Source organism: Arabidopsis thaliana, chromosome 5 (genome assembly GCF_000001735.4).
Source record: "Arabidopsis thaliana chromosome 5, partial sequence".
Classification (NCBI taxonomy): domain Eukaryota; kingdom Viridiplantae; phylum Streptophyta; class Magnoliopsida; order Brassicales; family Brassicaceae; genus Arabidopsis; species Arabidopsis thaliana.
Genome location: NC_003076.8, coordinates 18,194,296 through 18,220,340, shown reverse-complemented (window position 1 = coordinate 18,220,340; position 26,045 = coordinate 18,194,296). Strand labels below are relative to the sequence as shown.

Genomic DNA, 26,045 nt, shown 5'->3' with positions numbered 1-26,045 from the left:
AAAAAGGTAGGACTAAGGAAGTAGATTAAGTTTTAAGCCAATCAGTAAGATTGCATCGTGATTTAACCAAAGACTAGGAAACAAAATAAGAATTATTTTCCTACTTAATGTTAATGTTGCAACAAGACACTAACTAACATTGATTTGAAAGGGTAAAATTTGGTTTAGTGCGTTCCGAAGCATGAACACACCAACACCACAAATTCTATTATGCAGTTCCGCAAATTTAATGATAAACTTACAAGGATTATAACATTCTTTAACTCTAAAATTTGAAACAATTTTTTTCGTTTAATGATCCTAATTACGTACATATTTTTAATTATCACGGTTACATAATATATTCAAAGTCAAAGAGATCGCATTGATTCCGTACGAATGAAGGAAAACAAATTGTCATTACCAAAATAAGAAATATACAAAAACTACAAACAAATAATGAATCAAATCCATCTTTATAAGTCTCCAAAAAAAGTCAAAAAAGAGTCACATTTCTTCTTCTTTTGTTTTTCACCTAATTTTTACTCTTTAATCCTCAAATCAAAACAATAAAACTAAAAAATTTAACTTCAAAATAAATTTAAAAACGAAAAAAATGGTCATGATGACATGTTAACATGTACACTAGCAGTCATGACCATATCACATACAGGACACGTCCGCAACAAAGCCGACGATCCACAAACCGTACACAAACACAAATGACGACAAGGCAACACCAACACACTCGCCGTTAACTCACCGCACCGTTTACATCCTCCGTTAACAACCGCCGTTACATCACCTCCGTCACAGCTTCCACAGCTAGATTCTGCATCATCAGCTTCTTCAACCAAAGGACGACGAAACGCATCTAAATCATCAACTTGAGCCAAAACTTGTTCGAGATTTGATCTGAGATTATTCGCAGTAGCTTCATTAGTTTGTGCTAAATCACGCCAGATCTGATTCTCTACGTAGAGATTCTTCACACGTTCTTGTAAAACCCAGTTTAATTTCCCCATTCTTATAATCTCTTCGTCTTTCGCTTTCAGCTTTTTCAATATCGCGTTTTGTACCGCTGACGCTAACATCCGCGTTTGCGTTCTTTGTCTCGCTTCTAATTCGATTCTCAACGTTTCCGTTTGTTGCGCTACGAATCTATCGATTTCTGAGTTTTGCTGTTGGATCTGTGAAACTAACTCTGCGTCGATTAATGACGCCGGAGAAAACGCGATTGCTCTGCGTTTCTGAGATGCGATTAAAGCGTCTGAATCAAACGTTGAATCTCTCTGACGTTTTGAAATAGCTGTGAGCTCGCTTTCTGATTTGTTGAAGCTGTTAATCGGATCTATGTACTGTAAATTCCGATCACCGATTGTTACCGGAAAACCACCGCCGGCGATTTGTTGTCCGTTGTTCATATTCGTTTGAGATTTAACACATTCTCTGGAAGAAAAGAAATGTAACAAAAAAAATCAATACAACTGCAAAAAAAAAATCACCGAAACCGAATCGTGAAGAGAATGAAATTTACCTGTTGGTAATGTATTGAGAAGAGAAGAGATTCATGTGTCTTGCTTCAACAGCCATTTGTAACGTTTTCTTAAGGTTCTCGAGAGAGAAAGAGAGAGTTTGGAGGCAGAAGAAGAAGAAGACTGGTGAAGAAATCTATGGAGGGAGGCTTTTTATTTAAGGAAGAGAGAGAGAGAAAAAAAGTCAAAAATGAATAAATTAAAATAAGATTATTTCTAGAAAGAGAATAAATTATCCTTTTGAAAGTTTTACATTTTTTTAAATTAATTTCCTATATATAAATATCTTAACAAACACCAGCACATGTGACTGTATATGTATACTTTTTTTTTTTTTTTTGATTGACTTGACTTGTAGTGATATGGTATAAATATTGTGTATTCCTAATTTTGTAAATTTAAAATTGATTTTTATTTGTTAGTAATGTTTAAAGAAAGAAATTGTTTAGCTATTTTTCCTTAAAATCTGTTATTTTTTCCCGTGCATAAATGCTATTTATATCTTGGTATAATATATCATAGCAAAAGGAAATAAATCTAGCTAATATAAAATTTTCTTGCAGTTTTGTTTTGACTATACGAAATTTAGGAATCATTTAAAATACCTTTTTCAGTTTTCTTTTGACTATACATAAAAACGGAATGATTTTTTAATTTTTTTTTACTATCTATAAGCATTGATATGATTGGTCAGTATATGTCATAGGTAAGAATCTTAAGGGGTATTTTGGTAAAATCAATTTTCTCAAATGTACTGGCAGAAAACAAAAACAAATCGAGAAGCATGCAAGTCGTATCTGTTATGTGTTAATTCCTCTCCACGCTTGCTACATCATGCAATTACCAAGAAGATTCGACCGTGTATATATTTTTGACAATATAATAACTCTATTGTATTGTTGTTGTTTATTTTTCCAAACATATTGATTGAGTAAGTGTGTATTTTAAATAAATGTCGTGTCTAGTTTGATTTAGGGATTGAATGATATACAATTTTCCATGTTTTTACAGTTTGAAAATTTGATTTGTTGAATACATATAATTCACAAAACTTTGCATTGAATTATAAAACGTGGAAATAATAAGTAATTTAATTTATCTAGCACTAGCACATTTTAAAATTATAACTAAATTTTAGCTTTATGGCGTTTTAAAAAAATAAAATTTGTTCGGCTTACAGTTGTTATCCTTCTATTGATTTTGTTATTCATTTGTTAATCTGATATGCCACCTTTACTATTCTTATTCCTTGTTAATCTTGAATCTCAAATAAGGTCTATAATCAAGGGTGTTTGAGTGATTAAAATCCATATTAACACTCTGTCAATCTTTGATATATTCATAGACAAAATTGTGAGCATGAGTACTCACTGAAATGTCTTCTTAATTTTTTTTAGTTTCAAAACTTTAGAATTTTAAGAAAAAAGAAATTCAAAATTTTTTGTATTTTTACAACATCGCCAACTTAAAGATAACAATGTTGGGAGTTATTTTTGATTGAAGTGACTAGTGTTGAATGAAAGAGGATTATTGCTCATAAATTATTTTCATACCAAATTACGAAAAATTTTCACAATCCAAGATTCAACTTTAACTTTTTTCGTTACAATTGCTGTCATGTAGTAAAATTGTGACGTTGAATTTGATAAATAAAAGGTAAGGAACCTGATATATTTTTGAATTGCATAGTTCAATTTTCATTTTCTTTTTGAGCAAAGAAAATATATATCGTATGCCCAATAATGGTTTTGTTGTGATTAACTCATTATTTTTATTTTTAATACCACATTCCACTATTTTTAGACCTAACATGTAAAAAGAATACAACTGAATGATGGTGTAAGGGGAAACAGTTAGCAGTTAGCATTAATCAAAACCATCTTTCACTGAAAAAAGGACTTGATGATGGTGTAAGGTGGAGGAGCACACCACTAAATATTTGATTTTTAATTTAACAGGATTTAATTTAAGATACTTTGAAAGCAAAAATCGTAAAATTATAATCAAATTATCAATCCTCAAAACTTAGTTTAAGTTTATAACCTAGATCGTATAAATGAAAAAAAAACTACTTGTAAGTTGTTTTGATTATGATTATTGTCAGATGATTCATCTATGGGATAATCAAAGTAATATAATGTGAGATGTCCAATCTCAGCTATTATTACTTGTAAAAAATGGTTATTGAAAGAAATTTGTACAATTTTTGTTCTGAATTGTAATTGAAAATATTGTATGTTAAAAGATTAGGATATATTATGTCTTTTATAAAACATAATACATAATATTAAATCAGGATACTGTGTAGTAGAAAATGAATTACGAAAAACATAATAATATCAATAAATATAAAAATATTATTGCAATCGTTTGCCATGTCACTAAAATACTTACTTTATATGTTTATTATTTATATTTTTACTAGTTAGTGTTACATTTTAAACAATTTTTTTTTTCAAATTCTATCTTATCAATTTCTATCAAAATTTTGGATTACACTTCTTCATTTCTTTTATATATACGAAGATAAAACAAATTTAGAGTCAATTATTTTATAGGGTTATTACTGTTAACTTTTTTTTTTTTTTTCGCCAATGTTTACTCTTAAAACTATAAATAGTCTATTTTGTAAGTGCGTATAGTTTTTACACATGCCAAACGTGTGAGGTCCATGATGGGGAGAAACAACATAAACCACGTTTTGGTGGAACCCATTCCTTTAAACTTCACTGTTTCCATTTTACTATTTTAGTGAATCTGAAAATATAGCTTTTGTTTTTGGTCCATGGCTTTGCTGGGAAAAAGTTTGTTGTCTCGTCGCTTTTCTTTTTCTTTTTTAAAACAATTAAAACAAATGAAAGTAATACGCTGAAATAAAACTGAAAATTATCCGATAATGTTATAACACTGTACGGACAATAAGTGATTTACATAATTGTTTTTAGATGTGGGATAAATAAGTGGACCACATGGAAAAAGTCTATTTTATGTGTCTGTGGACACATTCATGCGTGTCTCTGTGTATTTAATGTCTTGTAGTCATTGTTATATGTACAGGCGAATCTACGTACGTATCAATCTATCTTTCTCTCTCTGTCTCTCTTTATATATGTGTCATTCATATTGACGAATACGTATAGATACATGTTACCAAGAACAAATAATAGTTTTTTTATAAAAAGTTTGAAAATCTATACATATGTCATTTACCTAGATTGGAGATTAGTTGATAAGAATGCGCCACTCCATAATATATGGGATAATTAATTATATATTTTCTTATGAGAAATAAAAAATAGAAAAGAATTTTAAAATAATGGTTTTAAGTTTAGGTTTAATGGTTAAAGATTTAGGCTTTATTTTTATAACTCAAAGTTATTGATCATATCTTTGTAAATTTAGATTTAGGTTTATATTCAGAATGGATAACTGAGATTCACTAATTGGATAAATTAGTTTCATTTAATTTGTTAAAATATGACATCACTTGATATATATTTTTTTGGCAACATTTATATATTAATTGAAACGGTTCAGAAGTATATGAGATCACTTGATAATACTTCTAACCCTTTTTTTTGTTAAAAATACTTCTAACTGTATTCTAGGTTACGAAATTTTAAACCTAACTTATTAGTTGTTCACTTGTTTTACACCTGAGACCAACTTAATGACATAATTGGTAATTCGGTACAACATATATATTATTTCTCCAAATTTATGTTCATGTGCAGTTTCTGATCTAGTAAAACCAAAATCATGGTATCTCTGACAGATTAAATTAATTTCATTCAGATATATATATATGATTATCTATCTATATATATATATATATATATATATATGATGGAGATTGGAATTTGAAGCATTGTAATGAAGTTGTGGGGGAACGGAACGAAAAGAGAAAGTGGGTAGGAGTGACATATACTAGGCATAGTCATTTAAAATAGAGAAAAAAACTCATGTTAGTTATATTTTGTTAATGATGAAGAATTTAGATTTAAAAAAAGAAAAGAATTTATATTTTGAATAATTCAGCTAATTCTACCACTCATATAAAAGATAAGAATGCATGTTAAAATATAAAATATTTTAAATGTTTTATGCTTATTTTGTAAGAATTCTACTCTGCTAGTACAAGATGATATTCCATCATTTCATTGTTCATATCTAGTCTGAAACAGCAGTTAAATCTTGGGTAGTTTTTTTATTATTATTTTGCTAATTAAAGAAAATCTTGGGGAGTTTTAAATATGAAGCACAGCGAACAAAACTTATTACTAGCTAGTAATATACACAATCTACAAAAAATTATCATTTCAATATGAGATTTTAATGCATCCTTTGACTTGCAATTTCACATATAAAAATCTGCAAAGTATAACGAAAGACGTGTGATATTTAAATACAATAAGATCAAACCTCTAAATCATAGACCCAAAAACTCTTAAAACTCATTTGTCATTCGCCGAGCTAATGGCACCACCAACTAGATATATGAGCTATCAACGTAAATTTGTAGACTTGTTTAATTAACTTTTTAAATATTGATAATTAATAAGTTGATTAACTAAAAGTTTAGACAAGAACAAGACAAGAGTACTAGGGCCGTGTCCACCAAGCTCATCCTTTGTATTTCCGGGAATGCGCCCACATGATAATAAATGTGATAAAATTATTATGAATTATAATTTCAATATTTATTAGGTTCCTTCACATCGTGGATGAGTTGCTCATTACATTTATAAACAAGTTTTCATTGTCCTTTTCATTATTGAATGTTTTTTTTGTTTGTTTTTGAGTGATTTTCCAAAATTTTAATAAATTTATTCACGGGACACTTTCACGCCCATTAAACATATATACATGTTTAGGTACCATTTCTTTGTCCTTTCTCACTATTACATTTCTTTGGATTTTACAAAATTTGCATATATGATATATACACTCTTATATATAGAGAAAAGACAGATAGTGATGGAACCAAATCTGAAATTGTTGAAATAATCAAATTGGTCCCCATCACCACCCACTCCTGCACAACCTTGTTAGGTCATGGATCCTAAAGCTCAGAAAAAGGAAATAATTGAATATAAAATAATTAAAAGAAAATTTCAAAAATACAGAAGTTATGGGAACAGTGATCCCCACTACATAATGTGTCTGAGACTTGCTAGCATTGTCTTAAATTCCCTAAAGCACTGGCAAAAAATAAAGGTGCATAAAGATCCTCACACACATATACATATACCTAGTAATCTATATATCTACACATATGTGTATAAAAAATAACTATATATAATTTTTTGTAAATTTTTAATGGACAAGAGTGATAGAAAATCATAAATGGAGATGCCACCAAAAAAGGTGGCATATATTGAGATTGATGGATTCTTGGTATCCACCACCAGTTATATATTTAGGTTTATTATATTTTTTGAATGGTTTACTAGTTTATAGGCCAAATTTGCGATGTTTCCACGAAAAAGGCTAGTAAAACAAAATAACTTTAACTGAAAAAATTACTACTAGAATAAAACCACTTAACTTTAGATAAAGTTGTTTTCAATGAAATTTGCTTTTCAACCAATTTCGACTGCTTCTACCATTTTCACATTTTATTAAATAGTACTGGTAAGATAATCAACAATTAAACTTGTTCATTTTTAATAAATGTCAAATATGAAAATTTAGATTATTATGTATCGTAACCATTGTTAAGCATTTTTAGTTAAAATAACCTCTATCGGGTGTGAATGAAGCGATCTAAATAAATAAAATATGCTCCTTGTGTAGATGAGTAGAATTTTCAATCTGTACGAAGAGTATAACAATGACAAACAAATCTATATTATCATTTGGATGATAAACAAAAAAGGATTTTAATCGTTGTGATAGATTACAGAGCAATGTCGTTGGAATAAAAAGCAACTGTATAAGCTCGAATATAGATAAAGAAAAACTAAACGATAACATAAAACAATGTCGGAAGGCCAAATAATAGGAAACTATAAAATTAGTAAAGCATTTTCTTAAATTATTGAAGATATTAGGATATTATGATACTAGGTAGTAGTGATCGAGACTCTCCATTAATACTTCATGTAATAAGCTTAACATATAACAAAAAACAGTGTTTGATAAGTTGGAGAATGGAGAGCATATTAGGTAAGGATTTTGTGCACTTTTAGAAACACATGCTAAATATAAAAATAATATAATTAGTGGAGACTGATCAGAACTTAAGGCCAATTTGTCTGTATGATTGTGTCCGCATAATGTTTAATTAGCTAGATAATCAAAGGACCTATAATTCTATAAAGCTTAATCATATGACCAAATTGTCTTTAATTTTCTTATTATATTATTACGAGAAATGGAAGATTATGGATCGCTAAGATAAATAAATACTTAAGAGTATACAATAAAAATAATCATCACATTCACATGCCACCATTAACGAATGACACCGAAAACACAAATACATGGGAACTTGATCGTCTATTCATCTTACGCACACATTGTTATTATAAGAATTATTCGTTCATTGGCAACTAGGATTTAACAAAGAATTGCTCTATAAGTATCTTAAAATCAAATCAAAGCAATCTTTTCTGTATTATATACTCATTTGTCATATAATATGAAAGCAAGAAGTTTCATGTCGAATATCGAAACCAGACTAGAACTATAGCTGTAGCTAAAAATTTACATTGTTAAAACAAATGAACTATAGCTTCTCATTTTGATATGATTATTACAAGTCATGGTCATATAAATTCCCTAAAAATATTATTCTTCTTCTTAACTATTATAATTACTAATTAAGATCCGGTATTAGTTAAGCATTGCAATATTCGATATCATTGGTTACCACGTTGAAATGTTTCCATCGAAACAATCAAAACTATATGCAAAATAATATTCACCAGCCAAAAATATATTATACATTATGAAATGTATAAAAAGATATATGTACGAAGTGTGATATGGTTCGGTTTGGTATTAAAGTTTATGAAATGGTGGAGTACACTTGACAAAGCAAAAATGTACTTTACCTTTTAACATATTTTCTAGTTAATTTTCGATTCTTTCGATTTTATATTGTTTTATTATATGAAAAAGAAATAAGAGAATCGATGATAATTGCACGTCCCACTAATGACTTATTCAGCATCTCATCTTTTACTTTCCCCACTTAAATATTTCCTTTTCTTCCCTTCGTGTCCGCCAAAGTCCTCGGGACAAAAGAAGAAAGATAGAATTAAAAAAGCTAAAATTAATAACAAATCAAGTGAGTTATAATAATGATATGATTACATTAAGATTAAAATAGATAGAAGGACCCACTAATTAGTTAAAGTATCTTAATAATGTTCACATCTGTCAACTTTTTTTAATAAGATTTTCTTCTGAGTTGTTTCAGGTTTCGGTCGTTTCATTTACAATATTAATATTTTATTCAATATTCGTTTTATTTTTATTTTTTAAGTCTTTGAGATTTTAAGGTAAAACATTTCTCTTTGGACAACTTCTTTGCTTTTCTATATAGTGACATTGATTTGGTGAAGGATGGTTCTAGCTCCATTCCATCCATGAACAATATGTAAGAAATTGTTTATATTCATTTTGATTTTGTTTTTAATTATGTAGGATACATTTACTATAATGTGTTTTTAGTTTTTTACTAGTTGTAATATTATTCTGTAGATTGTTTTAATCTGTTTCTAGTTTTTTCTGTAATTATGTCACAAATCAAAAATGATATAAAATTTTATCTTTTACCAAAAAAAAATAAAAAAAATTATGTAGGATATACTTACTATAATGTACTATTAGGGCATCTCCATCAGTGAGATACCTTTTTGGTTTCTAAAAAAAAAATGATATTTGTATTTTAATAAATATTAGTTATATAATTAAATTTTAATAATAAAATAATATTTGACCAATAGATGATATATATAAATATTTTTATGAGTTTCTCAAAATTTTTCATTTGAAAAACTAATTTTACTTTCTTTCATACTTTTTGATTATATTTTAGTTTTATATTAAACAGTTATTGATAGAGATGGTCTTATATTCCTGTTACTTTTAGTTTTTCTTTTACACAAGTTACGAATAGTTGAGTAAATTTGTAGTCATGATTGGAACTTCTATTATAGACCCCCCATAAAGGAAGAAGGCAAAGTCATCGTGGAGTGGGTCTCTTACACGTCCACGTTTCAAACATCGTAAACAATGTGTTGATTGATTACTTTGTCTTTATGGACCAAATTGAGAAAATAAAAGGAAAAAAGAACGTTTGAGGTGGTTGATTGATTAGTGACTTCAACCATATCTTCTTTCATACTATACTTTTGGAAGTTGGATTACACCGTCTGTGTCGTTGCTGCCAAGTTGTAATGATTTAGCGTGACTGGAAAATTACATGTCTGTATGATTAATGAACCTGAAGCAACAATATCAAATTAATTGAGAGAATATTTCTTTGGACACTTCGACGTAACTTCGTTTGTGATATACAAAAAACATCATACGATAACATATATGATTCGGAAAAATGGTTTAAGTAATTAATTAAGTTAGTTTTAAGTTAAAACTTTTAACCATGAAAGGATACATTTGTAAATTAACATATAAATAGTTAATTAAGTTTTTAAAAATTGGAAAGTGGTCTATGTTTCAAAAATCATTGTTTTTAGTGTAATTTTACAAACTTCCCCTTTTTACTTTTTTTCTTTCTAACAATCAAACCCTATATATTTAGCTATTTGTTTAATTAAACATATTTTAAAAAACTACAAATATATGATTAAACAGATTCTAGCGAAATTATAGTAATCATATACATAAAGTGATCCAAGTATTAGCTCTAAGCAAACTTTCAATACTTTGCAAAAAGAAAAAAAAAGTTTTAGTTAAGTCCATAAAATCTGTTTTCCAAAATATATTTAATAAACATCGAAAATTTATAATCGTACAAAAACAAATGCGACATAAACTTCGACAATTTATCATATATATATATATATATATTTTTTTTAGTGTAATTGGGTTGACATTAGTTTATATTTATTCAACTCTGATTGATCGAGGAAGAACTCAACAAATTTTTATTTCAGCTACTTTCTTTTAAGCCAAATTATGTCATCTAGGCACATCCAATGTTTCAAATGAAAACTTAGAAAATTAGGCTGTTTTGCTTAACATTTTGGGATTAACGATTTTAAATTCTAAGGTAGTTTGTTATTTCAAAACATTTTCGGCTATATATTGAAATTAATTTACATAACAAATTTAGACTATTGTCAATTTTCAGTTTAAAATAAAATTATCCGTTAGTTTAGAGTTTAGGAATCATAGTCCCACCTATCTAAATGGAATGCTTTGAATACACTCCATAATCTATTTTGTCCCCACTAATCCCGCCGCCTAAGTGTTTAACCACAACACGGGTTCAGATCTAATCACTCATTATTATAAAGTCTAATACAATCTCTCATACTATATTTTATGACATAAAGTTGAAATCACTATCATTCTTTACTTGATTACTTGTTTATTTTTGCCATGACTCGGACGGACAATCAACCTCTGTGTTAATCTTGAATTCAATTTGCTTTAGTTAATGTTCCAAGGTGCATTGTTCAATCACTGTTATTTCAGACCCAAAAAAAGTATCACTATTAGTTTCACAAGACTTGAAATTTATTTGCTTTAATTATTGTTCCTGCTGGTAATCACTATTACCTAGGCTATATGTATTTTTTTTTTTGTCAAATAATTTGATTCCATTCAAACGAACAAGAAGATTACAGAGATCCATAGGAGTTCAAAGAACTCTGAATTTAGTACATCAAAGGATAAAGCATTCAAAAATGCAAAACATAGATAAATACGATAATACGACCGTAGATCCAAAAGAGCTAGAAGACATGAGCTAAAAAGCATCTTAAAACAAACGAGACATTGGAGAGTCGAAGACACATCCACGAACAAATCGAGGAGTGGATTGGTCACTAGACATTGCCATTGTGACGTTGAAAAAGAACCCATAACCTTGAGTTTCGCCGGCGCAAAACATGATACATCTTCAACTACAAAAGATAGTAACACGGTTAGGATACGCAACCGATTTCTCAGCTTAAGAACCAGAAAACGAAGATGGTCATTTGATGAGACGGTTCTCTCCATAAAGGAGGAGGGGGAAAAAAGTGATCTCTCCATAAAGGAGGAATTTAACACCAAATGTCTCTCTTTTGTGGAGGAATTTGGGTAAAAGGGACCCTTCAGATCAGATAAAGGAAGATTCAGAGCTCTAAAACGCAGATCGAAAGCTTTTCGAACAATCGCAGAAACTTTCTTTGAAATCTGAAACCAATTCAGAATGTGCACACTGCTAGATTGGGGATGCTGGTTAAAATCGATTTTGTGATGCTTCAAACGGTGGGTAATGAAGATGAAAACCGGTAGATATAAACCGGACAGAGCGAACAGGGAGACTCGAACATGCCACTGTCGGAGCCAAACCGGATCACAGAGCATTAAAATCTTCTTAACAATACGTTCTTCCAAAATTATTCGAGATGATTTCTTCAACGGGAAACTGAGCCGTTGAGAGCAATAACACACTAATAATGTCGTCATAGTTGTAGTCATTAAGCTTAAGACATTTGAAGAAATGATGCAACTTGGAGGCATGATTAATGGGTTGTAATATAGGTTGAAAGGAACAGACCTGGGCCAAGTTGAAAAAGAAATTGGGCCAAAATCCACATAAATGGGCCGAGATGAGATGCAATATGGGCCAAAGGACTGCCAGCAGAATTGTAGATCAAGCCCATGAAAGGAGACCATTGGAAGAATTAGGTTTAAGTTGCTTGCCGGCAGAATCTTCACCGGTACGGACGACGAGCATGAACTCCAGAACAACATGGCTTCTCGAAACAAAATGCAGATGATGCTTGGAGAAGTCTTCATTAAAACGCGAGGAGGTAGAAGTATTGTCGACGATATTCGGTGAGAAAGTTCTTCGGGGAGACCCGAGAGAGATCTAGATCCATTGGATCCGAGAGAAACAGTGAGACAAATCTCATATTTCAAAGATGAAAAACAGTTGGAATCAAGGGATTCCTCTTTTGACGACTTCGAAACCAACGTTGTGAACAGAGGATATGGAAGAAGGAGACTCGCCGGAACACACCTTCTTTCTCTGTCACATATCTCGGAGACGCCATGGGAAGAGGCCAAAAAGAGAAATAGATCCAAATTCGCAAAAATTGAAAGAAAACAGAACTAAAATGAGCAGGTCTTGAAAAGGAAGCTAAGAGAAGACGAGACATCCCGACGCCGGCGAGTTAAAACTCCACCGGCGTCGGAAAACATGGCCAACGATGGTGTCTCGAAAATGGTGCCTGGGAGAGAGCTAAATTATTATCTTAAGATTTCCAAGAAGAATATTGTCTTTCTTCTCTATAGGCTATATGTATAATAATAGAGATTACATATTGAAACTTCTTCACCTACTCTGGGCTAATATCCTAATATTAATCAAAACCTTATTATGAATTAATATGTGGACATTACATATTGAATCGGACTGCTTAATTAATATTTCCTTTGTCTCACACATAAAAAAAACATAAAAATCTCATTTAATTTATCTATTTTCTGTAAAACATCATTAACTACATCTAATTCTACCAATAAAAAAAATATATTGTAAAATATAATTAACCAAAAATTATTAAATACATTTAAGTTTTGAATAGATAAGTGAAAACAACACTTATTTTATAATTTTTTTTTTAAAACTATATATAATCAGAAATAGAGGGAATATACAAACTACTAACATTGAAAAAATAGTATTCGAAGTAAGAAATTTATTATTTTGTATACATGATTTTAGTTAAAGAAACAAAATAATTAACTAGTACCATTCATGTTGCGGATGTTAAAGATCTTTATCGAATAAAAGGATTGAAAAAATTAGGATTTGATTGTTTTAAACGGAAAATGATATCATTAGTTTCCATTTTCCAATGATGCTAAATCAGTTTTTAAAGATTTAAAAAAAACATCGAATATTTTAAAGCGGCCCAAGCCAAATGGAGAGAAAAACGCAAAATCTGTTTTAGCTATCGACCTTCACGTTGGGATTTCTATGTAATCATTATACATTAGACTAAAAAGAAAAATATGTTCTGGAAGAAGACTTTGTTTTTTATAATACTAAGTACAAAGAATAACACTGAGTGCTATCATCATCATTCATGTTTGGTTTATATTGGTCAGTCATGATATATTGGCCGTGACAGCAAAATCTAATCAGTTTAATATCACAATAAAATAGCAGTTGGATTAGTTATGAAATTAATTACCATTGTTTATTTTTTTGGTTGGGTGTTCTGCAAAAAAGGCTCTCCAAATCTCTGTCTGTTTTATTGCAATTTTACTTTCCGTCGTCTTCAAAAAATACAGAACAAATTTATGAAATTAAAAATAATATGTTTTATAACCTTCATATGTATATTTTAAAAGGTTTTATGGTTGCATACATTATATATTCAAAAGGGTTCATGGTAATTTTAAAAATGGATTTAAACTTGTCATCACGAGAGATTCGATTTGCTATGTTGTTTATAAAAAAGTATTTTATGTATTTTTTTATGTATTATGAAATCAAATGTACGTTATCGTAATACGTTTACAATATATATATATATATATATATATATATATATATATATATAAAGGCTAGTTTGCGTGTTATTCTTGATTTTGTAGGATTATTCTATATTTTTTAGAGTTAGAAATAAAGTTAAAAAAATAAACGATTTTGAAGATGTTTTTGTACCATACCCTTTTCTTTATTTATAGTTTTTTCAGGTACAAGTTTGCGCAAAAAAATCTTTATTCTAAACAGGCTTTTATGTCTACATCAAAACATTATGGGCTTTGATATTTGGATGGGCTTTTAAACACCCAAGTCTGCGAAGATATTTGGATGGGCTTTGAACTGGGAACTAAAGTACATTGATAAATTCTAGAAATAAGAGAAAATTGCTTTCCGTATTTTTGCACCATAGAAGAAGTTATATCTTACTCGTTTTTGCAGAAATTTAGTCAGTGAAGAAGTCAACTCTCAACTCGTTTTGGAGAGATTCTTCGAAAAGTATTTGCAGTTTCCATTTTTGGACTAACGTTACATGGAAAATTTCCAAAATGTACATTTCAGAAGATTAATTATACTAATAATAGTAATAACGACGATCAATGACGATAATAATGTCATCATACTAAGTATATATATATATCTCACAAAGATATGACTTACACATTAATTAATTTCACCAATCCATGTTGCAAATTCAAACAAGAATCGATCAAACGATCCTATTGCTTGCTCTTCGATGGTAGGAGCATCTTTAGTTTCTTCTTCTTCTTCCAATGTATTATTTATTCCAACGAGACCTCAAGTATTCATCAATTTCCGAGGAAAGGAGCTATCCCTAAAGAAAATATGAATTAGACATTATATTTAGGAAGTTGCTTAAATATATATATATTTGTGAGTTTTCCTAATGAGAATAGGAACTTATCTAATTCTTTTGTTATATAAGAAAATGCAAAGATGTTGCATAACTTATGAGTTTACTTTAGAGATTGAGAGATTAAGAGAGAGCTTTAGGTTTTTATAGTTATTTTTCTAAAGAAATAAAGAGAATCATTCTTTATATTTTGTTCTTGATCATATCCCTAAAACAAGAATTGGTATTAGAGTTTCAATGTTAAAGCAAAATCCATAGAGAAAGAAGATGAGTGAGGTTGCGGTGGTACTGGAGAAACAAGAAGGCGGAGGCGGAGGTGGACCGTCTTCGATACAATGTCCTATGCTCAAATCAACTAACTATACCGTATGGGACATGAGGATGAGAAGTACACTTAAGGTTCATAAGGTATGGGATACTATAGCGACCGGCGAGACCATACCTTAGCTTCAATGACTTAATCCAGCTTTGACTTAACCACCAAATTCTAGCTTCAATGACTTAATCCAGCTTTGACTTTCGAATATTAGTTTTAAGTTAGACTTAATCAAGTTATGACAAGTTGACAACTTAACATGTTGAATTATATTGTTTGAAGGATTCAAACAGATAATAACGTTGGAAAAATTCGTTTAAAAACTTTCTCTAAAAGAAAAAACCTTTCTCATCATGGCGGCTTCTACCTTTTCTTCGTCGTCTTCTTTTGTAGGATTGATACCATCACGGCCTTTAGTGTTCATAAAGTCGCAAGAAGAAGATGTGAGCAAAGGTCTGATCAATTTTCTCGAACCGGTCTTACAAAACAAAAATATAAATGTCTTCATAGACGAGGAAGAGGTAAGAGGCAAAGGTCTAAAGAATCTGTTTAAAAGAATCCAGGACTCAAAGATCTCACTCGCGATCTTTTCAGAGTCAAAATGTGATTTTAATGATTTACTGAAGAATAATGAATCCGCCGATGAAGCGATTCCTATATTCTACAAGGTAGATGCGACTGGAGACTTGGCCGATCTCCAAAACAGGTATTGTTTCTTTTCCTCTGTTCTTGGTGAAGGACACGTTTTACTTCTTATTTGGTCTTTTTGAATATTTGGTCTGACCCAAATGTTTAAGTAAAGTAAAAAAAGTCAGTCTCTCAGTAAAAAATGATTATAATTTCAAATTTTATTTTATATTCTAGTAAAATTGTAACTAAAAGATTAACTTTTTTTTTTTACTGATAAATACTGTATATCCAATTATCAAACATGCTTTGGTTCTAACTGGCACCCTATCGATTGAATTTTTTATTATCCGTATCGAATGACAGCGTAAAGTGCAAGAAAGATCTCATAAATTCTGCCGTGGAGGAAATGAGTAAATTGCTGGCGAATATTTCTGTGGGAGTATACAGAGAAAAAGAAGCAAATAGCAAATGTTTCATGGTCCCTGCAAGGAAACTCCAGATGAGTCACTCGGAGAAACTGATAAATTGGACATGGAGTTCTATCTACGAGACACCAAAGTGAGTGCAATATATCAGATCAATGTATTTTGTGGTTAGTGTTTAGTACATAGGTACATAACCATAAATTTAAACAAGTTAGGTAAAAACTGTTATTATAATAAAATAACAAATAATATTTAATTAAGGTGTGTCGAATAAAGTTGTAGTTGTAAAATAAGTTAGTACTCAAAAGTATTTTACTAACTTAAGGAGTTATCTTGATGTTTAACCGAAAAGATTAAGTGCACTAATTTAAGGAGTTCTCTAATGAGGGTTTGTTGGAGTTTAAAAAACTCTTAAATTTAAGGGGCTTGTTTGAGATGCTCTAACTATTTTGCTTGCCATACTACTTTTGACATACAGTCACATGGTTTTCTTCTGTCCTTTTTCTATTTTTATAAGATTGAAAATATCATTAAAGTGATAGTTTTGGTTTTACAAGAAATGAAGAAAGTAAACCTATAAGACATTTTATGAAACTAAAAGGTCCTATGCCAAAAAAAGTACAAAATATATGATAGCATAAAATTTCGAAATTCAATGTATCGAAGTAAAACTTTAACGCTTAGGTCAGCGATGTGATAACTTTAAACATCTTTTTTAATATATTTTTTTATTTTAAAAATGGTTTTATTATGTTTCAGTGACGCTGCAATTGAAGTTGCCATGTTGAATGAAGTCCACTGGCTGCACATGTCTGGAAATTTTCACACAAGAAATCTGACACCAGGGACAAAATATGAGGTTGTCTTTTTGGTGAGCTTAGATGATACATCTTCAGGATGGGAGCAGCCGGTGAATCTGAACTTGAAGGTAATTAATCCAGATGGAACTGAGAGTTTGCAGGAGCGAGAAACAAGCTTGGAATGTCACATAGGTGAAAACTGGGTGGATATTCAAGCTGGAGTTTTGGTGGCACCTCCTAGGAATGCGGCCGCAAAGATGACTTTCACCATGTATCAGTATGTGACTAGTGACCGGAAGAGCGGGCTCGTGGTCAAAGGTGTTGCTATTCGTCCCATGCAGTAACTAAAGAAAAAGTAAAACATTGGATCTTTTTATCTAATATTGTGATTGCGTGTATTGCACGAAATTATTATTTTTTATTGTATACGAGAAATCCAAATTTTCAATACTAAAGATATTTATTTTGGTTGAATAATTTAATTATATATCATATCTAGCAAACATTAGCAATACAAGATGTGTATTTAAAGTAAATTCCTACGTGCTTTTAATACTGTGGTTCAAATCCTAATATAGCTAATAAAATTTAGTTATCATATCGTATATATATGATGCATGACTTGATTCTGATATCCCCGCGTTCGAGATCTTAATTTTTCATGCATGGTCATTGATATGAAAAAGTCCACTTCTCTTGATATTTCTTGAACTTTTCGCAGTTGCAGTTTTAAGTTGACACTGTTTTTTCTAATTAATATCTACGGAAAGACTTTATGAATTGCCGAGGTCTTCGACACTTGATGTATACAACAACACTAAACCCTCGTAAAATGGTTATATATAAAATAATTTAAAACTCGGTGTGAATTTCAAAACAATTGTAGTTTAGTGGTTTATTCATGTTGATCAAGGTCATAATTTGATTATGATTATATGCATCTGTCATCAGCTACATATTTTAATCAATTATTCTGAGTTATCTCTTTTACCAAATTATCCATCACATAAGAACATACTCGGTGTTGACCTAGAGACATCCATACACTACAAGAAAACAGACAAACAACGACTACAGAAAGCGACAACAGATGTAGTCGTTGTTTTTGGCGACTACGTCACGACCGTTTTACGACGCATATACGACAACATGAACATTAGTAGTCAATTAGTCGTTATTTTACGACTAAAAATGTTAGTCGGCAAATACTCGTATAGTAACGACTATTTAACGATTATATTATAGAAGAAAAACGTTTGTTGTTACATAGTCGCAAATGGACGACTACAGTTTCCGACTGCGGAAGTTAGTCGCCCAATCGGCGACTAAAATACGACACATATCTGTAATCGTAAACTAGTCACAACTGAGTCGCAGAATAGTCGCATTAAGTTGTTGGAAAACGTTTTCCGCATTGCGAAGTAGGTACACCTAATTTGTTTGTTGTAGTCGTAAATTAGTCATAAAAATTCGTCTATATAATCAAAATTCACGACACTCTTCTTTCACAAACAAATCAAAACAACAATCAAAAGAAAAAAAAGAAAACAATGGAAATTTAGTTTATTCTATAATGGCGGGAAACTACAATTATGGCGGTAGTGGCGGTTTCTATCGAGATTGGATGTACAAGAGATTCAATGAAGTGACGGGGAATTTGTCAGCCGAATACGTCGCAGGAGTTGAGGAATTCATGACATTCGCTAATAGTCAGCCTATAGTACAGAGTTGTCGAGGTAAATTTCATTGTCCTTGTAGTGTATGCAAGAATGAAAAACACATCATCTCGGATAGAAGAGTTAGTAGTCATTTGTTTAGTCAAGGATTTATGCCTGATTATTATGTTTGGTATAAGCATGGAGAAGAATTGAATATGGATATCGGAACTAGTTACACGGATAGGACGTATTTTAGTGAGAATCATGAAGAAGTGGGTAATGTTGTAGAAGATCCATATGTGGATATGGTGAACGATGCATTTGATTTTAACATGGGGTATGATGATAACGTGGGTCATGATGATAACTATCATCATGATGGTAGTTATCAGAATGTGGAAGAGCCGGTTCGTAACCATTCAAATAAGTTCTACGACTTGTTAGAAGGTGCAAATAATCCATTGTACGATGGTTGTCGTGAAGGGCAGTCGCAGTTATCATTAGCATCTCGACTCATGCACAACAAAGCGGAGTATAATATGAGTGAAAAGTTGGTGGACTCCGTTTGCGAGATGTTTACAGATTTTTTACCAGAAGGAAACCAGGCTACCACTTCACATTACCAGACCGAGAAGTTGATGCGCAATTTAGGACTTCCATATCATACGATTGATGTTTGCAAAAACAATTGTATGTTATTTTGGAAAGAAGACGAAAAAGAAGATCAATGTCGATTTTGTGGCGCACAAAGATGGAAGCCTAAGGACGACCGTCGAAGAACCAAAGTACCATATAGTCGTATTTGGTGTCTACCTATTGCAGACCGGTTGAAGAGAATGTATCAGAGCCATAAGACAGCTGTGGCTATGCGATGGCATGCTGAGCACCAATCAAAGGAGGGAGAAATGAATCATCCTTCAGATGCGGCAGAGTGGAGATATTTCCAAGAGTTACATCCCCGATTTGCTGAAGAACCCCGTAACGTTTATCTCGGGTTGTGTACTGATGGGTTCAATCCATTTGGCATGTCTCGTAATCATTCGTTGTGGCCTGTGATCCTAACTCCATATAATTTACCCCCTGGTATGTGCATGAATACAAAATACTTATTTCTTACCATTCTGAATTCTGGACCAAATCATCCTCGAGCTAGTCTTGATGTCTTCCTCCAACCTCTTATTGAGGAGCTAAAAGAGTTGTGGTGTACTGGAGTCGATGCGTACGATGTTTCATTGAGTCAGAGTTTTAATCTAAAAACAGTACTACTCTGGACGATTAGCGACTTTCCCGCGTATAGCATGTTATCAGGATGGACTACTCATGGTAAATTGTCTTATCAAGTTTGCATGGAAAGTACAAAGTCTTTTTATCTACCCAATGGACGGAAGACATGTTGGTTTGTTTGTCACCGTAGATTTTTTTCTTATGGTCATCCATCTCGTAGGAACAAAAAAGACTTTCTCAAAGGAAGAGACGCTTCTAGCGAGTATCCACCCGAATCTTTGACAGGGGAGCAAGTTTATTACGAGCGGTTGGCTAGTGTAAATCCACCCAAAACGAAGGATGTTGGTGGGAACGGTCATGAAAAGAAGATGCGTGGCTATGAGATGGAACATAATTGGCACAAAGAAAGCATATTGTGGGAGTTGTCTTACTGGAAGGACCTCAATCTTCGACATAATATTGATGTTATGCATACAGAGAAGAATTTTCTTGACAACATCATGAACACTCTCTTGGGTGTTAAGGGTAAATAAAAAGACAATATCATGTCAAGATTGGATATTGAGAAATATTGTTCTCGGCCAGGCTTACATATTGATAGTACGGGCAAAGCTCCTTTTCCACCGTATACATTGACAGAAGAAGTCAAACAAAGTTTATTTCAATGTGTGAAACATGATGTTAGATTTCCAGATGGCTATTCTTCAGATTTGGCTAGTTGTGTAGATTTGGAGAATGGTAAGTTTTCAGGCATGAAGAGTCATGATTGTCATGTTTTTATGGAGCGACTACTTCCATTTATCTTTGCTGAACTTCTTGACCGGAATGTCCACCTTGCATTATTAGGTACAATTCTAACTATTTTTTATGGAGAAATTTTTTTATGTAATTATTTAACTTCCACATATATTTTAGGAATTGGAGCATTTTTCTGGGACCTATGTTCGAGAACTTTACAGACAAGTTGCGTTCAAATTCTCAAACAGAACATAGTTTTAATCATCTGTAACTTGGAAAAGATCTTTCCACCATCATTTTTCGATGTTATGGAACATCTACCTATCCATCTCCCATACGAAGCTGAATTGGGTGGCCCTGTCCAATATAGGTGGATGTATCCATTTGAGAGGTTTTCCAAAAAGTTGAAATGAAAAGCAAAGAACAAAAGATATGCTGCAGGCTCAATTGTTGAGTCATATATCAATGACGAGATTGCTTATTTTTCAGAGCACTACTTTGCCGATCATATACAAACAAAATCAAGGTAAATACCTTTATTTATTTAAAATGTTGCTATACTACTTCGATCTTAATTCAATTATATGTGGCAGGTTAACAAGATTCGATGAAGGTGAAGTTCCTGTATATCATGTCCCTGGAGTACCTAACATATTTATGCAGGTCGGCCGTCCAAATGGTGCAATGCATGTAGAATGGCTTTCGGAGAAAGATTACCAAAATGCACATGCATATGTTTTAAGAAATTGTGACTATTTTAAACCATTTGAGAGGTATTTTTAATCACTTTGATTTATTCATAGATAAGATCACTTTGATTTATTTGTCTTCGTTTGTTGAGACAGTATGTTCGAGGATTATCTTTCTGCGAAATATCCATCCTTGTCCGAAAAAGAACTCTACATCAGAAGAGCTGAAGAATATCATTTATGGGTTAAAGAATATGTAAGTCTACAGTAATTTTGGTTCATGAATGTAACTATTTGTCTGTTTTTTTGTAGCTAGCGTGATTTAATTTAAGATCATATTGATATTGTTTATCTATATTATGTAGGTAACATATTGGAACACTAATTCTCCATTTCCTACTTGGGTTCAAGAGATTGTGCAAGGTCCTTTGAACAAGGTTAAAACTTGGTCAATGTATTTCACAAGAGGATATTTGTTTCATACGCAAACCCACGGTGCTGGACGAAAGACATGTAACTATAGGGTATGTGTTAAAGGTGAAAATTACGCTGATTCATCTGATGAAACAGATTTCTACGGTACCTTAACTGATGTCATAGAACTCGAGTATGAGGGCATCATCAATTTGAGGATCACACTTTTTAAGTGTAAGTGGTATGACCCAAAGATCGGGAGAGGAACTCGCCGAAACCATGGTGGCGTTGTAGATGTTCTATCTACGAGGAAATACAATAAATACGAGCCATTTATTCTTGGTACGTAATTAAGTATACTTAAAATTTCTAATTCATTAATAAATAATGTTGTATATATTTTTGTTGATATATGTATAACATGTTTGAACAGCATCTCAAGCAGATCAAGTTTGTTATATTCCATATCCATATACAAAGAAACCAAAGAACATTTGGCTCAGTGTTTTAAAGGTCAATCCAAGGGGAAACATTTCTGGACAATATGAAAATAGTGATCCGACACTGTTGCAAACCGAGGATGATGAAGCTGTTTTGCAGACTACAATTGAAGATCTTGTAATAGACTATCCGGTAGTAGACGTAACCCCAATCATCCTCGATTACGATATTGGAGATGCTTAACCAGAAGATGAATTCCGATGTAATTTATCGTCCTCGGATGAAGATGAAATAGAAGACGAAGATGAATAATAATTGTGTGAAATAGATGTATAATTAATTATTTGAATAAATTTTGTAATATACGATGTATTTGAATAAGTATTTGAATAAGTATTTGAATAATTATTAAAAAATTATTAAATAATTTTAAAAGGCATAAGGTGACGAAATTACGACTATTATGCGACTACCATGTAAGATGTTGGGCTTCGAATAACAAAGCCCAAACCCAACTCAGGTGGTGATTAATATACGACTACACAGCGATTATCTTGTAAGCTGTTGGGCTTCGAAATCACAAAGCCCAAACCCAACTTAAGTGGTGACAATTATACGACTACACAGCGACACTTGTGTATGTTGTTCGGCTTCGAAATTACTAAGCCCATAACCCAATTTACGTGGTGACGATTCAGCGACTATGGGGCGACAACGGTGTAAGTTATTGGGCTTTTAATCGTCTAAGCCCAAACCCAATTGATTTAGTGACTATTATGCGACTTATATACGACTATTCCAGTGTTGAAAACCCTAATTCGATTCATTTCCCCTTCGTTCCAAACACTTAGCCACTTCTTCGATTCTTCTCTTCTTCTCTCTTCTTCTTCTTCCTCGATCTTCTTCTTCTTCTTCGTAACCCTAAATCGATTCTCTTCTTCTTCTTCTTCTTCTTCTTAACCCTAAATCGATCCGTCTTTCACCAACAAACCCTAATACATCGATCCATCTCGATTCTCTCTTCTTCGCCAAACTCTCCCTTGCCTCTTCGATCCATCTCGATTCTCTCATCTCCAAGAGGATGCCTAACGCCGGTCGTGGAGGATCTCGAAAGAGGAAGACCACACCAAACGTGACTCAAAGAGCCGGAGGTTCAACGCCTGCTGGAAGACCTTCTTCGCTACCGCAGCAGTACGATTTCACCCCGGCGGCGGCGACGGTTCAAGTTTCTGCATCGATTCCGCCTCAAGGAGCCGGCGCCGGCGCCTCATCCTCTGCCCCCCACTACCGTAACTACCCACCACCGCAGCAACTCTTCCAACACTCCACCAATCAACCACAGCGTGTAGATCCGTTGCCACCACAAGAGACTGCTCAGCAAGACCCTCCTCTTTCGCTGGATCCAGAAACTGCATCTCACAGTCATCCCTCGTCTCAAGGCAACAACTTCCAAGAGGGCATTCCTGCAGTGTTGCCAGAGCTCCAAGAAGACTCCATGGTTGCTCTGAATGACATTCTCTCTGTGCCTGGCAGAGAAGCGTGGTGTTGTTTGTTGTCTCCCATTCCCCGGCCAAAAACCGAATGGTAAGTTCACTTTAAATTCCCTGTTTTCTTGTTCTGTATGCTCTGTTGTGAATCAAACCCAAAATGTGAACCTTGTTGGCTGTTGTGTTGTGAAACATTGTTGGCTCTTGTGTTGCTAGTGTTTTCGGGTTAGCCATTTAGTCAAGTTTAGTACTAGACTCATTAGTTTATGTAGTAATGCCTGTTTTATTGTTGTTTGATGCTCTGTTGTGAATCGGTCAAACATAGATGAGTGTTCTGTTGTGATTACATTTGTTCTTGGTCATTAGTTCAGTTCAGTTCTAAACTCGTGTTATGTTGTTCTATATTACACAAATGATGATGCTTTGATTGTGAATGATGCTATATTGTTGAGACAGTACTATTGTGGAACATAGTTTATAGTCGTGTGTGACTTGTATTTCTTTTGGGAACATAACTTTGTTCACTTTTGTAACATGTTTACTTCTTTCTTTGTTGGCTTTGGAATCAAACCGAAAATGTGAACCTTGTTGGCTGTTGTGTTGTGAAACATTGTTGGCTCTTGTGTTGCTAGTGTTTTCGGGTTAGGCATTTAGTCAAGTTTAGTTCTAGACTCATTAGTTTATGTAGTAATGCCTGTTTTATTGTTGTTTGATGCTCTGTTGTTAATCGGTCAAACATAGTTGAGTGTTGTGTTGTGATTACATTAGTTCTTGGTCATTAGTTTAGTTCAGTTCTAAACTCGTGTTATGTTGTTCTATATTACACAAATGATGATGCTTTGATTGTGAATGATGCTATATTGTGAGACAGTACTATTGTGGAACATGGTTTATAGTCGTGTGTGACTTGTATTTCTTTTGGGAAAATAACTTTGTTCACTTTTGTAACATGTTTACTTCTTTCTTTGTTGCATGTGTTTGGAGGTTTACTCGAGACAGAGGATCTCGCTTGGTTAGGAAGATCACTAGAATTTTCTTACAAAAATTCGATGCTCCCTTCTATAACTGGTCATGTATGCCAGTTGATAAAAGAGAAAGATTATTTTTAAAGTTTGCGGTAAGCTTCCTCTATATCTGCTCTTGTTCAAGTTAAGTTTATGTAGTTTCATTAACTTCTTCCTTTTTTTTGTAGAAAACTCATCACTGGGATCCCTTAATAACAAGGACAGTCCAGTATTACTTCAATGAGATCGTCAAGAGGCGCTTGAAGGACATGGTTAGCACCGCAAGGACAACTCGAGAGCAGCCTCCATGGATTGGAGAAACGCTGTGGGGAACAATGTGTGCTTACTGGGACACAGAAGCAGCACAGAAAAGGAGTCGGACCTATTCCAAAGCTCGTCTCTCTGACCGTAACGGTATCGGTCCTCCAGTCCACTATTCTGGGCCAAAATCTTTTCAAGAAATCCAAGATGAATTGGTAAGTGTTTCTGCAGATTCTCATAAGTTAGAGTTTTCTGTTTTCTGTTTTCAATCCAATATAGTCTGTTTTCTTGTGAGTATGTTGAGTTCTTATGTCTAGTGACTACTGTTGATATTGATTTGTGTTTGCAGGAAGAGAAGTTGGGAAGACCGGTCCATCTTGGTGAGGTGTTCATCGAAACACACACTAAGTCGGATGGCTCATTTGTTAATCAGAAGTCGGAGAAGATTGCTCAAGCTTATCAGCAGAATGTGAGAGATAGGCTGTCAGCACTAGAGGCGTCTGCTTCTGCTGTCTCTGATGGCTCTTCACGACCTCCGGAGCTCACACTAGATGATTATACAGCCATCTTTCTCGAGGTAAGATGTTTTAGTATAATTATGAGTCTTAGAGTCCAATTAATATTCTGTCACTAATGAGCTTCTTCTCTATTTCTTGTAGTCCACAGAAAAGGATTCAAGAGGCAATCCTTTTGGACTAGGACTAGGATGTCTAAAAGACACTCTAGGCAGCGCCAACCGCCATCACTCCGGTTCCTCATCATCCTTTCAAGCCCTAGAAGAACGGCTGCAGGAAGCTCAAAGGAAAATAGAAGAGCAGGCTGCATATAATGAGAAGAGAGATGCTGAGATTGCTGCCCGAGAAGCTGAGTCATCCCGAGTCACAG

The 26,045-nt window shown here is 32.7% G+C and overlaps 3 protein-coding genes and 2 pseudogenes across 7 annotated transcripts; 3 read left to right on the top strand and 2 right to left on the bottom strand.

The window, feature by feature from the left end:
- Positions 1-293: 293 nt before the first annotated feature.
- On the bottom strand, positions 294-1,755 carry BRG1 (SBP (S-ribonuclease binding protein) family protein). 2 transcript variants are annotated; one of them, NM_180803.2, is made up of 2 exons: positions 1,517-1,738; positions 294-1,428 (listed from the first exon to the last, which is right to left on the bottom strand). In NM_180803.2, exons 1-2 carry the CDS (start codon positions 1,570-1,572, stop codon positions 600-602), a joined length of 885 nt encoding a protein of 294 aa, NP_851134.1. In that variant the 5' UTR covers positions 1,573-1,738; the 3' UTR covers positions 294-599. The 2 variants fall into 2 exon arrangements, with proteins under 2 accessions (NP_851134.1, NP_199323.2); NM_123878.3 differs by having other exon boundaries at positions 381-1,755.
- Positions 1,756-11,288: 9,533 nt separating this feature from the next.
- AT5G45095 (uncharacterized protein) lies at positions 11,289-12,978 on the bottom strand. Its single transcript, NM_180590.2, has one exon. The coding sequence runs from the start codon at positions 12,498-12,500 to the stop codon at positions 11,316-11,318; it is 1,185 nt and encodes a 394-aa protein (NP_850921.1). The 5' UTR covers positions 12,501-12,978; the 3' UTR covers positions 11,289-11,315.
- A 2,362-nt stretch (positions 12,979-15,340) lies between these two features.
- On the top strand, positions 15,341-17,724 carry PP2-A7 (phloem protein 2-A7; the record flags this gene model as incomplete). 2 transcript variants are annotated; one of them, NM_123877.2, is made up of 4 exons in its annotated part: positions 15,341-15,481; positions 15,818-16,095; positions 16,383-16,577; positions 17,204-17,676. In NM_123877.2, the coding sequence occupies 4 exons, from the start codon at positions 15,341-15,343 to the stop codon at positions 17,586-17,588; spliced, it is 999 nt and encodes a 332-aa protein (NP_199322.1). In that variant the 3' UTR covers positions 17,589-17,676. The 2 variants fall into 2 exon arrangements, with proteins under 2 accessions (NP_199322.1, NP_001330203.1); NM_001344585.1 differs by lacking the exon at positions 15,341-15,481 and having other exon boundaries at positions 15,654-16,095; positions 17,204-17,724.
- Positions 17,725-18,817: 1,093 nt separating this feature from the next.
- On the top strand, positions 18,818-22,651 carry AT5G45085 (annotated as a pseudogene; the record flags this gene model as incomplete). Its single annotated transcript has 1 exon — positions 18,818-22,651.
- An 838-nt stretch (positions 22,652-23,489) lies between these two features.
- AT5G45082 lies at positions 23,490-26,042 on the top strand (annotated as a pseudogene; the record flags this gene model as incomplete). Its single annotated transcript has 1 exon — positions 23,490-26,042.
- Positions 26,043-26,045: the final 3 nt, after the last annotated feature.

Bases quoted from the DNA above. Each gene is read 5' to 3' on its own strand.
- BRG1 (NM_180803.2), bottom strand. From the start codon at position 1,572: ATGGCTGTTGAAGCAAGACACATGAATCTCTTCTCTTCTCAATACATT. The intron at 1,429-1,516 runs GTAAATTTCATT...CTTTTCTTCCAG, and splicing joins TCTCAATACATTACCAACAG to AGAATGTGTTAAATCTCAAA.
- AT5G45095 (NM_180590.2), bottom strand. From the start codon at position 12,500: ATGAAGACTTCTCCAAGCATCATCTGCATTTTGTTTCGAGAAGCCATG.